Source organism: Dromiciops gliroides, chromosome 1 (genome assembly GCF_019393635.1).
Source record: "Dromiciops gliroides isolate mDroGli1 chromosome 1, mDroGli1.pri, whole genome shotgun sequence".
NCBI lineage: Eukaryota > Metazoa > Chordata > Mammalia > Microbiotheria > Microbiotheriidae > Dromiciops > Dromiciops gliroides.
The window spans coordinates 572,898,600-572,918,146 of NC_057861.1; the positions used below are offsets into that span (position 1 = coordinate 572,898,600).

General features: G+C 39.9%; 1 protein-coding gene across 1 annotated transcript; it reads left to right on the plus strand.

Annotated features, from left to right (window-relative positions):
* The first annotated feature begins 18,938 nt into the window (after positions 1-18,938).
* Positions 18,939-19,289, plus strand: LOC122751934 (40S ribosomal protein S23-like). Its single transcript, XM_043999191.1, has one exon. The coding sequence runs from the start codon at positions 18,939-18,941 to the stop codon at positions 19,287-19,289; it is 351 nt and encodes a 116-aa protein (XP_043855126.1).
* Positions 19,290-19,547: the final 258 nt, after the last annotated feature.

A 19,547-nucleotide genomic window follows, 5' to 3' on the forward strand; every position in this document is an offset into this window, starting at 1 on the left:
CTTCTCTGTGCCTGTCTCTGTTTCCCATGGCTAGTTTCACATTTTTCATTAGAATTTCTATACCTTGTCTTGTGTCTTATTGTTATATGTAAAGGCCAATTTTCTTGGGATTCCAACTGATATTTTGGCCAAACAGTGTTACAATGATAGATCATGCATTTCTTTTTCAAATTTGTAAATTCTAATTTAGTCCAGTCTCTTAGGATGCACCCCAGAGGTGAACCTTTCAGAACTCCCTTTCTGCCCCACGGCTGTACCCAGATATTGTCCCATTTAAGGAGAATGGTCTGAACGTGGTTCAGACATTAGGTTGAGCTTTCTCAAGGGACGGAGATGTTGGCTGCCCGTCTCATGGAAGAGCCAAGTTCTGGCAAGGGATAGACACAAACACAAAAACACAGAAATGTAGAGTCCAAGGGTCCGAGAGTGGTTCAGACATCTGGCTAAGCTTTTGGTGAGGGAGGGAGACCCAGGCTGCCTGTCACTGTTGCATGGATTCAAACAAGAGGTTGAGTCAGGTGGGAGAGGGAGAAAGGAACCCAAAAGGGAGGTTCCTACCTCCAGGTTTTGTGTGCCAAGAGGAAAGAGGAATTTCCCATGCCCCATGTTGAGTGCCAGTTATGTTATGGGGAAAGCACATGGGTCCTTAAGATTCCTCTGTAAAAAATTACACTCTCTGTAGCCTTTTTTTTTTTTTTTTTGATGAGGCAATTGGGGTCAAGTGGCTTGTCCAGGGTCACACAGCTATTAAGTGGCAAGTGTCTGAGGCCGGATTTGAACTCAGGTCCTCCTGAATCCAGGGCTGGTTCTTTATCCACTGTGCCACCTAGCTGCCCCCAAGAATTACACTGTTACGCACGTCCTAGTTAGGAATAAAAGAACAGTTTTATTTGATCCAAGATAAACTGGCTGGGAGGAAAGTTTAAAACTCTTTCCTCCCCGACTAGACTGGGGAGCGCCCTTTTATAAGGCCTAGATATTGTGGCCACCCGGGTAAGGGTGAAATGTTCCTTATTGGGTGGTGGGTTGGAAGCAGTCTGGTGAGGGGCAGTTGTTCTGTTCCCTCCTAGTGCAGCCACGCCTAACAGGATTACCTCATTGAGGGGTAGGGGAAACTGGAATGAAGTCCCTGTTCGGGCTCCAGTTGTTGGGGTCGAGGGCTTAATTCCCTTGATGGAAGTTGAGGATCGCAGATGATTAATCATTGACACATCAGCACCACATTATGTGTGATAAACTATGTGCTCTTTATTATCCAGGAAAGCTCAGTATTTTTTATAGCAGAAAGCCATAAAGAAATTAAATAGAGGGGACAGCTAGGTGGCGCAGTGGATAAAGCACCGGCCCTGGATTCAGGAGTACCTGAGTTCAAATCCGACTTCTGACACTTGATACTTACTAGCTGTGTGACCCTGGGCAAGTCACTTAATCCTCATTGCCCCACCAAAAACAAAAAAACCAGAAAGAAGAAATTAAATAGAGTCTCTGCTAGAATAATTCTAAGAGAATAAGAGTTATTTTTCAACCTTTCAGCCTTGACTGGCAGAGCTTGTTCCAGGTTTAGACAGAGCAAGGTTTGTACAGCTGAGTCTTCAGACCCCTTAGAGGCCAGCCAAGCATTGTCTCAGGAATTCAGGCCTTGACCACAAAGTTTCCTAGGAGGCTTGCTGCCTCAGTGACCAAGGCCCAAGCCTGGGGAGGGGGAACTCAATCAGAAAGGTGACAGAGAGCCCTCTGGGTTCACCACATCTCCCCCTTTTTGTTTTTGCACCAGCTTGATGTTATACGTCATCAGCTTAGCAATGGCCATTCCCCTGTATATCAAGCAAGCAAGCAAGACACCCAAGAACAATCAATAGGGCAAAGCTCAGTACCTGATGACTAATGCTAGTCAGCCACCCCTGGGCTCGAGAGATCCAGTTGGCAATATCAGAAGCTGTTTTGGAAGGTGAAAAATCATCTCTTAGACTCTTATCTATTTCATTAACAATACTTTGTAACTGATCCATAGTAATATTAGAACATCCCCATAAACCACATAAATGATTTTGAATCTTAGTAAAATTATGTTATCTCAGTCCAGATCCAGTGCTGCTTAACTCTCTAGGTGTGTCTGTCCTTTGGTTTAGTTTCAAGGACAAGGTTCCTTGACCTCCCCAGACAACTTCTGGGGTAACCTGGGCCCATAATATTCCCATAATAATAATGTACATGTTACAGGGGAAATAGGTGGTGGGGGGTCCTTACAACTCTTGCACACAGTCCAATTAGAATAAAATAGTCTTTTATTTGGGTGCTGGAGAAAGTGACCAAGAGGGAAGTCAAAGACTTCACCTGGAGGGAAGGAGATGGCTTAGAAACATCTTTCTCTTTGAACGGAAGAAAGGCCAAAGATTTTATAGAGGAGAGATAGGGTGACCACCTGACAATGGAAAGTTCCTTTAGGGGGTGGGGTAGGGAAAGATTCCTGAGAGTCAGGGGGATCTTCTTTTGGAATGATAGTCTTGACCTCTGGAGTTATCTCTGTCTCCTAGCTCTAGTAGTAGCCACACCTAACTGACTTTCCTGCTATAGAATTTTTTTTTTTGTGAGGCAATTGGGGTTAAGTGACTTGCCCAGGGTCACACAGCCAGTAAGTGTTAAGTGTCTGAGGCCTGATTTGAACTCAGGTCCTCCTGACTCCAGGGCTGGTGTTTTATCCACTGTGCCATCCATCTGCTCCCCCTGCTATAGAATTTGATCTCCCCTAACTTCTTAGGTGTGTTCATCCTGATAGGTAGTTGACCAGTTTAAACTTTAATAGTCCTTTAATTCCTTGATATGTCCTAACCCCCATGTCATACATATGTATATAATGCATATTTATGGCATATGTACAATGTGAATTATAGTAATATAATATGTACATAATATATATGTGTGGGAATAGTGCACATATAAAAGCTTATGTATGTATGCATGCATTCTGAAGTTTTCTGTGCCATCCACAAAACAGGTTATTATTCCTCATCCTCACCTCAGAGGTCCCAACTGTCTCAGGAACACAAAGGCAGGACCTGCTACCCTTCTTCCAGTTCTCATGGACTGACCTAAAGGAAGACCTAGAGACTCACAAAAAGGAATTCCAATCATTTAAGCAGCAGAGTTCTTCAGAGTTCCATGCATTCTTATTCTGAAGTCAACTGATATTCCTACTTTTTAATAAAAGGAAAAGTATAAAAAGATTGAATTTGGAATTGCTATGGTAAATGTAAGGTAATCTTTTGGAGGACAAACCAAAAAGCCTTACTTCTTCTCTTTCTCCATCTTACCATGTGCCTGATCACTGGTAATTCTTCCAAAGAAAAAGCTGGGTAGTTGAGGTAATTTAGGTACTTGAGTTTTTCTTTTTTACTAAAAGCCTTGATGAAAGAATTTTTAGAAAGAGAAATTGAAATATTAAATGAGGTCCTGGATTTCCATTTAATTTAATTTCTCTGTGCAAATAAAAACAACTCTGAGGTACCACCTGACACCTATCAGATTGACTAAAATGACAAAAAAGGAAAATAATAAATGTTGGAGAAGCTGTGGGAAAATTGGAACACTAATCCATTGTTTGTTTGTTTTGTTTTTTGATTTTTTGGTGAGGCAATTGGGGTTAAGTGACTTGCCCAGGGTCACACAGCTAGTAAGTGTTAAGTGTCTGAGGCCGGATTTGAACTCATGTACTCCTGAATCCAGGGCCGGTGCTCTATCCACTGCGCCATCTAGCTGCCCCCTTTATTTTTTGTTTGTTTGTTTTGTTTTTTGATTACTAATCCATTGTTGGTGGAGCTGTGAACTGATCCAACCATTCTGGAGAGCAATTTGGAATTATGCCCAAAGGGCGATAAAGCTGTGCATACCCTTTGACCCAGCAATACCACTTTTGGGTCTTTTTCCCAAAGAGATCATGGAAGGGGGAAAGGGATCCACATGTACAAAAATATTTATAGCTGCTCTTTACCTGGTGGCAAGGAATTGGAAGTTGAGGGGGTGCCCATCAATTGGGGAAAGGCTGGACAAGTTGCGGTATATGAATACAATGGAACACTATTGTGCTATAAGAAACAATGAGCAGGAGGAGTTCAGAGAAACCTGGAGGGTCTTTCGTGGGTTGATGATGAGTGAGATGAGTAGAACTAGAAGAACATTGTACACAGTAACATCAACATTGAGTGTTGACCTACTGTGATGGACTATATTCTTCTCACCAATGCAATGGCACAGAAGAGTTCCAGGGAACTCATGATGGAAGAGGATCTCCAAATCCAGGAAAAAAAAAAAAGAACTGCGGAGTATAGATGCTGAATGAACCATACTATTTCTTTTGTTTTTGATGCTGTTGTTTTTTTTCTATTTTGAGGTTTTTCATCATTGCTCTAATTTTTTTCTCTTGTAACATGACTAATGCAGAAATAGGATTAATGTTATTATGTGTGTGTATATATATATATATATATATATATATATATATATATGACCTATGTCAGATTGCCTGCAGTCTAGGGAAGGGGGGAGGGAGGGGAGGGAGGGAGAAAAATCTGAAATTGTAAAGCTTGTATAGACAAAAGTTGGGAACTATCTTTACATGTAATGGAAAAAAAATAAAATACTTTATTAATTAAAAAAAAATTTAATTTCTCTTGATTGTCATTGTCCTGATTACTACAGATATCAGAATATTAGCAGTAGTAATGCTTTATGTAGCACAGTTTTGATACAAGAGGCAAAAATGGGTTAACAGATAAACTGAGGCTTGAATCCTCATAAATAATACCTAAAAGGTGTAAGGGGCTAAAATCCTAGCTATGATGTCTAAAATCTAATGAGTGGTCACCTTAAATTAGAAGCTTTAGCAAGAGTTTAGACTTTTAAGTATTTATTAAAGTGCATCAGAAGTTGGTGAGGAGAGAGAGAGGTGAAAATCTAACTATTTCTAAGAGCGCTCCACATCTCACCTGCCAAAGCCGAGGTCAGGAACCCAACAAGACCGATCCCTCCTCAGCTTCTTCCAAAGTCCCCATGAAACCAGAAACTAGGCCGTCCACATACACAGAGAGCTCCAAGCTAATTGCCTGGTAGCTCTGATTGACAGGACCCACAAGCAAACATCACTTCCTGACGACGAACTGACCTTCAAAACCCCAGAAAAGGTCACTTCTGGATGCTAAAGTCACATGGTTTACAAGTCACATGATTTCTCATGGGGGAGCTTCCCTGCAATATCTTTCTCAACAGGTTGGTAGCACTCTAAGTCTCACAAGGGTTAACAGAGAAACTAAGGTTTGTGTTCTTACAGTAACCAAGAGGGTTTGTCCCTGTCAACCCTCACCATCAACAGAGACAGTAACTAGGGACCATTAACCATTAATAGCCATTAATATTCCTAGATGACAGGACACCTAGAAACCAGATCTTAAGTAAAGAGATATCATAAACACAGAGACCCTCTGAGATCGACAAGCTTAAGCATGTCTTGGGAACATGTGCAGAAAATGCCAAAAGTGTAAACCCCCAAAATACACCTCCAAGGAAAAAGGTACCCGCCTCAGGGGTTGGCTTAAGCCCCTAGGAACTCCAAATTAGGATAGGCCCTCACCTGTACCTCCCTAAGGTATAATTAGGATAATGAGGAGATGATCAATTTTTTTCTGATTATAAATATAACCATCTTTCCTTTTCTATTTGAGATACCTTTCCCATTTTTCTGGTATTCTCCCTGTGGTCATCGCAATCTTTCAATACAAGCAAAAAACCCAAACTTGATTTATTTCAGCAGGAATGCAAATCTGGCTCACTTAAAGAAATCAGGTTATATATTGCTCACTCAAGAGAAGCAGCTCTGAATGAATAAATTAGAAACAGGTGGATTCTATAAGAATTCTTTTGAAAGCTAACTTTGCTATGGGGCTCAAGGGGGCAGAATTAAGAACCTTTATAAGTTACAATGAAAAGCCTACAAACTATTAGAATTATTCCCAAAGTGGAATGGACTGCCTCAATGGGCAGTGGTCTCATCTATGCTGTATGTTGTATAAGAGAATTTCTTACTCACTTTCGTTTAAACTAATTGGCTTCTGAGGTGTTTTCTAAGTTTGATAACCTATATCTTCGGGGGAAGGGGAATATGATCAATACAGGTCTAAACAAAATACATGATAGTTTTTAGTGAAAGGCAGTAGTAACTGAAAGATCAGAAAAGGCACTATGTAGATAGTGACTCATGAGCTGAGCCTTGGAGGAAACCCAGATACAAAGAGGCAGAAGTGAGGAGGAAGTAAATTCCAGGCATGGGGAATAGCTACTGAAAGGGCATTAGGATGGAAAATTTGTTAGCTGTGTGACCCTGAGCAAGTTAGTTCAACTCTTGGGCCTCACTTTCCTCATCTGTAAAATGATGGGGTTGTTTTTGATGGACCCTATGGTTTCTTCTGGAGGTAGATAGATGGCTCAGAGGTTAGAGCACAGGGTCATGGAGTCAGGAAGACCCAAGTTCAAATCTGGCTTTAGACACTTACTAGCTGTGTGACCCTGGACAAATCACTTAACCTCTGTTTACCTCACTCCACTGGAGAAGAAAATGGCAAACCATTCCAATAACTTTGCCAAGAAAACCCCATGGGCAATATGGTCCACAGGGTTATGAAGAGTCATACATGACTTAACAATAACAACAATGGTCTATTCTATCTCTGTACCAAGCCTCTAGTAAATCATACTGTGTCAGGCATTGTGCTAGGCACCGGAGATAAAGACACAAGTGAAGCTCCTATCTTGATGGAGATTCAAATAGGGGAGACGTCACAGATATACATGGTGATTTGGGGTTTTGTGGGTTTTTTTGGTGGCAGGGCACTATTTAGCTTGGGAGAGGTGGGAGGTGGGGAGTGGGATTAGGAAAGGCTTTGTGTAGAAGTTGTTATTCCAATTGAACTTTGAAGGAAACCAGAGACTTTTTGAGGCAATGATAAAGAAGGAATGTATTCAAAGAATGGGGGTGGGGTAGTCAGTGCAAAAGTCAGTGATGGAAAATTAAGCACCAAATATGAGAAACAGTAAGGGTCATTTTGACTGTATAACGTGTAAAAAGACTGGAAAGACAGCTTAGAGTCAGGCTATGAAGTGTTTTAAATGCCAAAGAATTTAAGATTTGATCCTCAAAGTTATAGTCATTGAAGGTTATTGAGTAGAGGAAATAAATGCTTAGATCTGTGCTTTAGGAAAATCGCTTTGACAGCAATGTGGAGAATGGATTGGAGTAGGGATGGACTTGAGGCAAGAAGACCAATTAGTAGGCTATTGAAGCTATTCAAGTGAGAGATGATGAGTGTTTGAATTAGGATGGTGAGAATTTGATAACTGAGTGTCTATACAGGCTGAGTAAAAATGATTAGTTGAGAATGGCAGTGACATGACAAATCTGAATGGAAGGATGCCCTGAACATAACAGGGGAGTTTGGAAGAGGGATGGATTTGACAAGAAAAGATAGAGAGTTCTCTATTAGGCATGATTACGTCTGAGCTATCTATGAAGCAACCTGTTTGAAATATCCCATAGGCATTTGGAGATGCAGGACTGCAGTTCAAGAGAGAGACTACAGCTGAATGTGTAGACCTGGGAATCATCTGCGTAGAGAGATGCAGGGAAACCAGTGAGGGGAGGGAGAGGGAGGGAAGGGCTGGGAAAGGGGAGTGACCTTAGGAATTGTATATCCTTTATATCCTTTGTTACTAGTAAAGCTTTTTTAAAAATTGTATTTTATGGTTCACAAGTGCCTTCTTGCATTTGTAACCTGGTTCCTCCACAATCCTGCTGGCAAGGAACAGAAGGAGCCACTGACTCCTGACTGTTAGAGAGAATGTTGAGCTTGATATTTATGTAAGAGACTTCCATAACTTTGATTCCAGTAATTTTTTTGGATATATATATATATATATATATATATATATATATATACATATATATATATATATTTGCTTTCAGAGAAACTTTTCAGGAGAGACAGATGAAGAAAGACTTTGGAAGCTGCAGACATATAGAGTTTTCTTGGGTAGGGTTAGGCTTCTCTTTCTTGGTTTGAGTTGAGTTTAAAAATTTTTTTCCATTTGAAAATCTCAGTCATTTTTGTGTATTTAAATATTTTCTACAGTTATACAAAAGTGACATTAATGGATGTATGAATTATTGTCTAAATCAACAATTAAAAACTAAAACATCAGTGAATATAAGGATTTTTCTGATCTCTGTTTCCTTTATCTAGTTGCTGAGTGCAGCTACTGAACCTGCACTAATTTAATCATGTCATGGTAGAAAGTGAAAGTAGTAGCTTGAAAGTAATGAAATAACTCTGATTTCTCTTTATTTTGCTTGGATAAATGAATTTACGTCCCCTGGGATATTTGTGATGGTTTTTATTTTATTTTATTTTAATTTTTTTTTTATGTAGCCAGCATTTGGTGGGAAGGAGCTAAGCTGGTGACTGTACTCTAAGGAGTAAGAGTTACCCTTAGGAGAGGCAGCTAGCTGGTTGTATAGTAAAGTGTTGGACCTGGAATCAAGAAAGCTGAGTTCAAATCCAGCCTCAGACACTTAGTTTCTGTGTGACCCTGGGTAAGTCATTTAAGCTCTGATTGCCTCTGTTTCCTCAACTGTAAACTGAATATAATAATAGCATCTATTTCTCAGTGTTATTGTGAGGATCAGATGAAATAATATTTTCAAAAGAGCTTAGCACAGTGCCAGGCACGTAGTAGTAGTTGTTGTTATTGTTATATAAATGCTTATTCTCTTTTCTCTTCCATCTCCCTCACCCTTAAGAATGATCCAGGAACCCCTCAATTTCCAATTCCTTACCACCACAAAAAGAGCAGTTATGTACAAAAATATTTATAGCTGCTCTTTTTGTGGTGGCAAGGAATTGGAAATTGAGGGATTGCCCATTAATTGGGGAATGGCTGGACAAGTTGTGGTATATGAATACAATGGAACACTATTGTGCTATAAGAAACAATGAGCAGGAGGAGTTCAGAGAAACCTGGAAGGACTTGCATTAACTGATGACGAGTGAGATGAGCAGAATCAAAAGAACATTATACACAGTATCATCAACATTATGTGTTGATCAACTGGCCTCATTTTAATGATGGAAAAGGCTCTCCAAATCCAGAAAAAAAAAAAAAAAGGAATTGTGGAATATGGATGCTGATTGGACCATACTATTTCTTTTGTTTTTGGTGCTGTTGTTTTTCTTTTTTGAGGTTTTTCCTTTTTACTCTGATTCTTCTTTTATAACATAACTAATGCAGAAATATGTTTAATGTTATATTATATTATATATAAAACACCTATATCAGATTACCTGCTGTCTAGGGGAGGGGGGAGGGAGAAAAATTTGAAATTTGAAATCTTATATAAACAAATGTTGAAAACTATCTCTACATGTAACTGGAAAATAATAAATACTTTTATTAAAAAAAAAAAAAGAATGATCCAGGAAGAGGCTTTCCTTCTGAACCAAATTTGTATTTCTAGACCAGGAATGCTTGTTAAGTATAGATATAATTCTAGCCCAAAAGCTTTTTCAGAGTTTGGAAGAAAGAATTCCTGCCCTTTCCCTTAGCTAAAATTCTGGCAATGAGATACACCCCTTATGGGGTGGGTTCTAGACTATATCTTTCCATGCTATCCAAGAGCTACATCTATACATTTAGACAATCCATTTGGACATATAGAGACCTATCTTATATTTGTATAGCACTCTATATTACACATTCTAACCCTGAATCTGAGTTAGGCCTGGTCGAGAAAACCTTTGTGTGGTATGTCACTTCATTTTATATGACATTGGATTCTGAATCAGAGGATTTGGGTTCAAATTCTGGCTCATTTGCTTACTGCCTATGGGACCTTAGGGGTTTCCATTTCTTCTTTTTTATTTTATTTTATTATTATTAATTTTTTTTTTGGTGAGGCAATGAGGGTTAAGTGAACTTTCCCCCAGGGTCACACAGCTAGTAAGTGTCAAGTGTCTGAGGTCAGATTTGAACTCAGGTCCTCCTGACTCCAGGGCTGGTGCTTTATCCATTGTGTCACCTAGCTGCCCCGTTTCTTCTTTTTTAAAATAAAGGGGATTGAACTAGATGATCTGTGAGGCCCTTCCATCCTGTGATTTTAACTCCTGAAAGAACTTTTGACCTTTTTTCACCCCCTAAATCTCTGTTCATTCATCTTGAAAACCAAAACTTTAGTTTTCTTCAGTTTTCCCTTAACTAGAGAGGAAGTAACAAGGAAAAATGCTAACACTGTAGAATTACTAACACCCAGCAACGGAAACAGAGTTGGCTCTGATGACGTCTTAGAGTTAGGGCATGTTAAGGCAAGGGTGAATAAAACTCCTTTTTTTCCCCTCCAGCCCCAATATGTCAGCCAGGAATAGACAATCATGCAGGAAACAGCTCGATTGCGAATGAACACAGTAGAACACATGGTTCACTGGGAGATGCTGTCCCTGAAGCAAACACAGATTGGGAACAATTCATCACATCAGTTTCCTTCCTTTGTTATGCTATAGCATTTCACTGGGGTTCTGGGATAAATTATGATTCACTTTTTCTTTACTTCATGCTTCCTCCACTTCAAAAACATACGCTCCCCGTCTTATATACACAAAGCTAGTAATTACAAGTCATCTTTTGTGACTTGGTGGATGAATTTTGGGGGGTTCATTCTGCCTGGGAGTTAAAGGCTACCAGACAATATGACACATACTTAGGGCAGCCTACTACTGTCCCCATGTTGCACGTTTTCACACAAATTTCCAAAAGACCCAAATCATAAAGACATCCCTTTTCCCTTGCCTACATTCACATATAAAAGTGTTTACCTGGGAATGATCTCCATTTTTTCCTATTTCCATTCTTTATAAAATAATAAAGACTTCATTGCAGTGAAGTAGACACATTTCCCTAAAAGTAGTTTTTTCAAACAGAAATAGATGGAAGAAAAATGAGCATTAAAATTCTAAGACAGTAATAATGCTTGAATGGGGTAGTTACTTTCTACTTATAGGCAGACATTTCTCTTTTGCAGAAAGTAACTGGTTGTGGGCAATCCTGGTGAAGAATTCGGTCAGTACTTCCTTTCTGGAGCTACTTCAGCAGAAAAGGACAGCTGGTTCCTCTCTTCTATCTCAGGTAAAGTACTCTAAGACAGAGTCTCTGAGGCAAGCCTGGTCATAGACTGCCACCCAGCTGGTGGCTTTGTGAACAGAAGGGCACCCTCTGACTGCAACTCCTACCAGTTGTGTCCTCATCTTTAAGGGCCTGTGATGACAAGACAACTATGTCCTGAGTCAGTGACCAAAGCCTCAGTCACTTGAGCAGGGCAGGGAAAACTGACCCAAAACAACAAAGAATGAGTTGCTCCTAGCTTCAGGGCAGGTATGTTTTGAGTCCTATATATTTTTTTTCTAAATTATACTATGTTTGATTTTTATATTACATATATTTACAGATTCCTCCAACCTTATGAGACATCTCTTCTAAATACAAAAAGTAAGAGTTAAATGAATTTTACAGCTAAATAAAACATATAATACAGTGACTTCACCTGTATATGCACTCAACATTTCACATCTGTAGCTCTTCCCACATCTCTCTTACTATCTTTTTTAATTAACAGAAATTTATTTTCTCTTCCTCTCATTTCTCATCTTATTTGGAAAAAAAGAGAATAAAAACAAATTTCTGGTAACAAATATGCATATTCAAGTAAAACAAATTATCTCAAAGGCCATATATAAAAATAAAACTCTCATTCTGCATTCTAAATCCATCACCTCTTTGTAAGGTATTATGTATTTCATCATTGGTTCTCTACAATCACGAATGGCTATAGTTTCAAGTACTGTGGTCTTATCAGGCATCCACTCTATAATAATAACAGCAATAACAACAATTTATATAGACCTCTGGCAGCTAGGTGGCAGTCAAAAAAGCTCATTTTTGTGAGTACAAATCTGGCCTCATACTTACAAGCTATGTAACCCTGGGTAAGTCACTTAATCTTGTTTGATTCGATTTTTTCATCTGGAAAATGAGCTGGAGAAGGAAATGGAAAACTACTCCAGTATCTCTACCAAGAAAACCCCAAATGGGATTATAAAGAATCAAACACAATTGAAAACAAAACAGCAACCACAACCACATGTTTGCAAAATGCTTTACAAATATTATCTCAAAACCCCTATTTGATAGGTGCTGCTATTCTCAGCATTTTATACACGAAGAAATTGAAGCACATAGAGGTTTAAGTGATTTCTCCAGTATCACACGGAGAAGTGTCTAAGGCCAGATTTGAATTCCACATCTAGTGCTCCGCTATTCACTTTGTCATCTAGCTTCCTCCATCATCATCATCATCATCATCATCATCATCATCATCAGGGTAGCCACATGACATAGAGGAAAGAGAACTGACCTCAGTCAGGTAGACCTAGATTCAAGCCCAGCCTATGCCATATATGGCTAAATGATATGGGACAAGTCCTCAGCTCAACTCCCTAAGACAATAAGGTGCAGGTAAGGTTCTGACTATAGGCTAAATATTCCCTTCATGTTGCTTCTATTGGACTGTATTAATTGGCATTATACTAGGTAACCTGAGTGAGCAGAGGCATCCAGCTATGTATGGGTGGGACTAATTTGTTGGTTTTTATAGTACCTGACATCCAGTGAAGTGGCAAAACTCTGCTCTATTAGGTTCTGTCAATAGGTGAAGTCATTCTACTGATGTCTTACCATTTAGATGCTTAGCCTTACCAGCCTCCATCTCATGCGTGGTCCCATACTCCCAAAGTAGCTAAAAGGTTGCCTCAGCTTCAGGGTGGCTCAGAATCTGCCAAGTTGGGTTCTTACGCAATGTTAGTGCATTGCCAGCACCTGAGACCCTGACAGTAAGAAATATTTAAGTTATTGTAGTTCACCCTTTAACCCACTCATACCTCTGGATCAGAGAGTACTGGTAGAGTCTTAATTTGATCAGACCATTAAATCATAGAATTATACAATTTTAGAGGTACAAAGGATCTTAGATCCTCATTTAATTCAGCCTTTTCATTTTAGAGGGGAAGAAGCTAAGGCTGACCTGATTGCTTAAAAGTCACATAGTAAGACTGAAATAGAGCAAGGTATAGCATGTGTTAGTAAGTGCTTACTACATGGAAGGCTAGAGATAGAAATTAAAGCAAACAAGAGAAACCCTGCCCTCAAGGAGCTTATATTCTATGAGAAGAAGACAAAATAGAAAGGAGAGCTGGAAAGAGGGGGAAGTAGTACATGGAGCATTGGGGAGAATGAGTTAAACACAGAGTTAAATGAACATTATTGGGCATCCTTGGGAAATAGGACAAGAACCTATGGTTATTCAAGTGTGTGTATGTATATATGTACATGTGTGTGTATGTAGATAGGTATATACATGTATATACGTATATATGTGTATAAATAAACATATATAGTGTACGCGGCTAAAATTAGCCTCAGAAGCCCCAAATGGGCCACCTCTCCCCCAGCAGAACTGCTCTACCAGAAACCACCCCAGACATGTAAGCCTTGAGTACTACTCCTAGCCCAGGCCGGGTTCATCAGGGATGTGCATGAAAAACCTCAGGCACTCACCAACTTTCTCTACCCGGCCCCCAGCTCCTGGTGCCCGGCATGGGATTCTGCTGGCCCTGGGGGCACCAGCAAATCAGCTTGGTGTGTGTGGGTGCCATCAGCCCGAGTTTCAAGAGGACAGATAAGGCTGGGGAGCAAGAGACTTGGGGAGAGGAGAGCTAGAGAGAAAGGAGACTGAGAGACGCTACAGAGAAGGGCATAGTAAAGACGCTAGGAGGTAGGTTGGAAGGAGACGAAGGGGGATGCTACAGAGACAGAGATAGTAGCAGAGCAGTGAAAGCGAGAGGGTGGCTACAGCAGCAAGCCAGCCAGACACAGGTGAGAGACAAGCAGGGGGCAGGGAGAAAGCTAAAACACAGTCAGGCCGTATTTCTCTTTGTATTTAATTCTAAGTTTGTTCCATATAAATAAACCCTTTGCTGTTAAATTGAGACTTCCTAATCTTTTTTCTTGTAGTCTGGGAGAGGCAGTGGGGGAAGGGGCAGGCCCTTACAGGTTGGGTCCCCCTATGGGGCTTAACGAACCTAGGGGAGTTTTTAAACCCCCAGGCAGGTAGGCAGCTAATAGCTTATAGATTAGCCAGCCAGCCAGCAGTTCCCAGATTAGGGTCCAGTTAAGTTAATAATATTTTTACACTGAATGGCGACTGCAGCAGAATTTACGGGCCAGTTATAATTTTCCAGTTAGTTATAATTTTTCAGATGCTAACATAGTTATAACTTTTTCAGATTAAGTAACAGTTATAGTTAATAATTTTTTATAATAATGCATACATATCTACATATACACACATACATTTTCTACATGTATTCATTGTGGAGCTGGTATTAGGTGGGAAAGGGATGAAACCTTAGATACAGAGCCTGGGGTTTCCTTTCTCCTCCAAATAACAAAATGATCAAAAAGTTAGATGGATTTTGATCATAACTCCTAGGTGAATAATATTTAAGGGAGCAGTTTGGTGCCCCTCTTCCTCTGAGTAGAGCAGAGTGGTGGTCTCCTGCTTCCCCTCCTGGCAGGAATAAAAGTCTCCCTTGGAGAAGGGTTGGGGGAGAAAAGTCTAGATGTCTATTGTGCCTCCCTTGGAGCCACACAAGGACAGGCCTCTTGTCACATGTGGGCCTCCCTACACGTATACATACATATGTGTCTATATAGTACAATGCTATATATTATATATCACAAATATGATATATTAATATTAGCCCATCTTATCCTTACAACTTCCTTGTGAAATAGATAATACAAGTATTGCTAAACCATTTCATAGATGAGGAAGGGAGAAGGATGATGTAGCATTTATTAAGTGTGTATTGGCATTTTGTTGTGGTTTAGTAGTTTTAAGTCATATTATTCTCTCTGTGACCCCGTTTGGGTTTGCTGGCAAAGATACTGAAGTGGTTTGCTGTTTCTTTCTCTAGCTCATTCTACAGATGAGGAAACTGAGGGCAAAGTGACTTGCCCAGAGACATACAACTAGTAAGAGTCTGAGACAGGATTTGAATTTAAGTCTTCCTGACTCAAGGTCTAGAACTCTATCCACTGTGCCACCTATTTGTCTCTTGTTGGCATATATATATGTGTGTGTGTGTATGTATGGACATATATGTATATATGTATGTATATATGGAGAGATAATAGAGACCACATATAATAAATATTACATGTATCACACACACACACATACATAGGCATATACATACTGTGATGATTAAAACTAAATGTGTGGTCGCCTTATTCCTGTCCCCAGTGTGGGGAAAACTAGCTAGGGTTTACTTATAAATTAGAAGCATTAGTGGGGCAGCTAGGTGGCAGAGTGGATAAAGCACCAGCCTTGGATACAGGGGGACCTGAGTTCAAGTCTGGTGTTAGACACTTGACACTTACTAGCTGTGTGACCCTGGGCAAGTCACTTAACCCCCATTGCCCTCCAAAAAAAAAAAGACAACAAAAAAATAGCAATTGGAGAAGCATTAGCACCAGTTTTGGGCATTAAGAATTTATTAGTGGGGCAGCTAGGTGGCATAGTGGATAGGGCACTGGCCCTGGAGTCAGGAGTACTTGAGTTCAAATCTGGCCTCAGACACTTAACACTTACTAGCTGTGTGACCCTGGGCAAGTCACTTAACCCCAAATGCCTCACCTAAAAACAAAAAAAAGAATTTATTAGTGAAAAAAAACACCTGGGTCAGAAAACCAAGAAAAAGCCTGTACTATCCTACGGTCCTCAGCTTTACCCACCAACAGCCTGACCTGGTTCTTCTCTCTCTAATCTTCTGCCACCATTTCCAAGTCCAAGCCACAAAGAAGAAGTTCCTGTCCCTGTGAGAGCAGAAGCTCCCTGCAGGTCTGGAAGAGAGGCGGTTCCCACACACTGCTCTAAGCTAATTGGCTAGTAGCATTCAAGTTCATTGATTGATGTGGCTTGAAGGTGGTCCATGAATAGAACGTGCTGAGGTCAGAGTTCAGATCCTCTGGTGGGAACAAGGCTTTACTTCCTGATGCTGGGTTGACCTTCAGCCAAGAACTTCCTGACGCTGGGTTGACCTTCAGCCAGGTCAGGCTCTCTGATATAGATATATAGAGATAGAGATATATATATACACACACACACACGTATAAGCATGTATATATGTGTGTATATGTATACATGTGTGTGTATTAAAATGCTTGTTGAGTTATTGACCTGATGTGAGACAGTATGTTTTAGGAAAAAGGCCACTGGGTATGGAGTCAGGTTACTTGGCTCTGCCTATGTTACTTTGGGCAAGTCACTTAATCATTCTGGGACTCAGTTTCCTTATTTATAGAATGAGAAGATTGGATTAGATTGTCTCTGTGGTTTGTTCCAACTCTAAATCTATGATTTTAAGGCTTTTTCAAGGTTACACAGCTAGTAGTTGTTAGAGATGGCATCAAATAGAAATCTGGGTTATATGTGTTATATGATGCTATAGTACACTGATTTCTGCTGTATCACATTGCCTCTCATGCAGAGGGCAATTAAGCATTTTCCCAGTGGCCTGTGGGATGACTCTTGAAAGGGGGAAAGTAGTAGAGATCATTAGCTGTCTGCTGCTCTTTGGAAACTGGCCAAACCACTCTGGAGTCATAGGCTTTAATTCAGCCTACTTTATGGATTCAGCTAGGTAGTGCAGTAGTTAGAGCCCTGGATGAGTTTGAATCTTGTTTCAAAAACTAGCTTTGTGGCCTTAGGCAAATCACTTAAACTCTCTCAGCCTGAGGGTTTCCTCATTTGTAAAATGGGTGTAATAATAGCACTTTCCTCACAAGGTTGTGGTGAGAATCTAATGAGAAGACTATGTAAAGTATTTTGCGAACCTGAGCTCTATATAAATGCTAACTTACTAATTGTTATTCTTATCACCATCAGCACCATCCGGTAGGTAAACTGTCTCTCAGCTTGAAAATCTGAAAGTGATAGGGACTGAATCTGTGATTGTATTGGCACAGAGAATTCCTAGAAGGGGAAAATACTGATGCCAATGCAGGTGAGGAACTTTTCAGCAACTTAGTTTTAGAGAGTTCTTTCAGCACTGAGTATTGAGTGATTGCCAGGATGTCTCAGAAGGATTTGAACCCAGGTCTTTCTGGCTCTGAGGCCATCCTCTCTATTATGTCACATAAAATCAGTTCTAAAAGACCAGCAGCAAAAATATTCGCCTCTGTTTGTTTTCAGTAAAGTATCATGTCTCCATTAATTAGTTGTGGGAACTTCTTTTATTATATTGATGTGAGGCATGTTGACAGGTGGCAGGTAGATAATGAGCTGGGCTGGGAATTGAGCAAGAGGAAGAGACTGAGAAGGATTGAAATTGGAAAACTGCATGGGGCTTCCGATGAGCTGATTGCTGCCACAAATGCCCATCTATTTGGCACTCCAGTTCCTCCAGTGATGCTGTGTGTCTGGGACTCATAGTATGTTATGATCTCAGGAGAACCCAAATTACAAAATGACGTATAGGGAAATGGAAGCATAGTACAAAATCTTACCAATAGAACTTGCATTTAAGAAATTCCATAAAGGACATTATTATGGATATATGCCCAATGTCCATTATTGTAGATATTATGACCAGAAACACTATGGTATAGTTAATAGAGAACTAGTCTTAGGAAGATCTGGGCTCCAGTTTAATGGCTGTGTGACCCAGGGCAAGTTACTTAACTTTTCAGTGCTCTAGGAAACTTACTAAGACTCCAAGCTGAAGAGAGTAGTGACTTTTATTAACAGCAGGAGTTTCTCCAGTTGGACTTCCCAATATTTATGAAATTACAGGACTTCCCTTTGATGCAGTGATATCACAACCAGCCTTCTCTCTCAAGGAGATCAAAGAAAGAAGAAAAAGATCCAACATTCAAAAATGCTCATAGCAATATTTTTTTTGGTAGTGGCTAAGAATCAGAGTCTAAAGGAGGGGGGAACTGGTGCCCATCAGGTGGGGAGTGACTAAACAAATTGAGGCATATGAATTATTAGAACGTTGGGGGGGGGATGACAAATAGGACAATTTTAGAGTGAGGAAGATTTCTATGAAATGACATAGAATGAAGTGAGCTGAATCAAGAGATAATTTGTAATTATAACTACACTAGAAAGAAAAACAACTCAAAGATTTGAGAATTCTGTTTAATGTAATGACCACCAAAGATTCTAAAGGATTTATGAAGTATGCTACTTCTCTCTTCAGAGGTGATAGACTAGAGATGAAGAAGGTGATAATAATTTTAGACATGGTCAATATGGGGATTTGTTTTATTTGACAGTACATATTTTAGAAGTACTTTGTTTTTCTTTTTTTCTATGAGAGGGGGTGCTGGTAGGGAAGGGCGGATAGCAAAAAAAATTAATAAAAAAGATGAAAAGAGGATTCATCATTGAGGTGTCTTAAAAAGAGACACAGAGAGACAGCAAGATAGACAGAGAAGAGAATGAAGGAGAGAAAGGCAGGACAGCTTTGAAAATTACATATTGAATTTATTACAGAATTTAAAAGAAAAGCAAGCTGTGCATGAGAAATCTGCCATTTCATGTGTGTCTCTGTTCATATATATATATATATATATATATATGTGTGTGTGTGTGTGTATAAACATGTATATGTATATGAAAATGTGCATTTAGTGTTAAGTTCAAAATAATCATGAATAAATTTTAAAAAATCAGTTACTATTCTTTTCTGCTGGGCTCCAGGAGCAGCGTGTGTAGCAGCAAGATGGGAAAGTGCCATGGGCTCCGCTTGGCCTGGAAGCTACGCAGCCACCATTGGGACCAGAAGTGGCAAGACAAGCAATACAAGAAGGCGCACTTGGGCACGGTGCTCAAGGCCAACCTCTTCAGGGATGCTTCCCACACCAAGGGGATCGTCCTGGAGAAAGCGGGTGTGGAGGCTAAGCACTCCAATTCTGCTATCAGGAAGTGTGTGAGAGTCCAGCTGATAAAAAAACGGCAAGAAAATCACCACCTTTGTTCCCAAAAAGGCTGCTTGAACTTTATTGAGGAAAATAATGAAGTGGCTGGCTTTGGCCAAAAGGGCCATGCTGTCGGTGATATTCCTGGAGTCTGATTCAAAGTTGTCAAAGTAGCCAATGTTTCTCTTCTGGCTTTGTACAAAGGCAAGAAAGAGAGACCAAGATCATAAAGTGATTTGTACAATAAATTTTTTCATTAAAAAAAAAAGTCACTATCCTTAAGATCAGAGAAAGAACTTGTCATGTAGCAAAAATGAAATATGACATATTTGTAATAAGTTTTATTTTTTCTTGCGGGGGGGTTTGCGGGGCAATTGGGGTTAAGTGACTTGCCCAGGGTCACACAGCTAGTA

Excerpts from the sequence above, each read along its gene's own strand:
- LOC122751934 (XM_043999191.1), top strand. The coding sequence starts at position 18,939 with ATGGGAAAGTGCCATGGGCTCCGCTTGGCCTGGAAGCTACGCAGCCAC.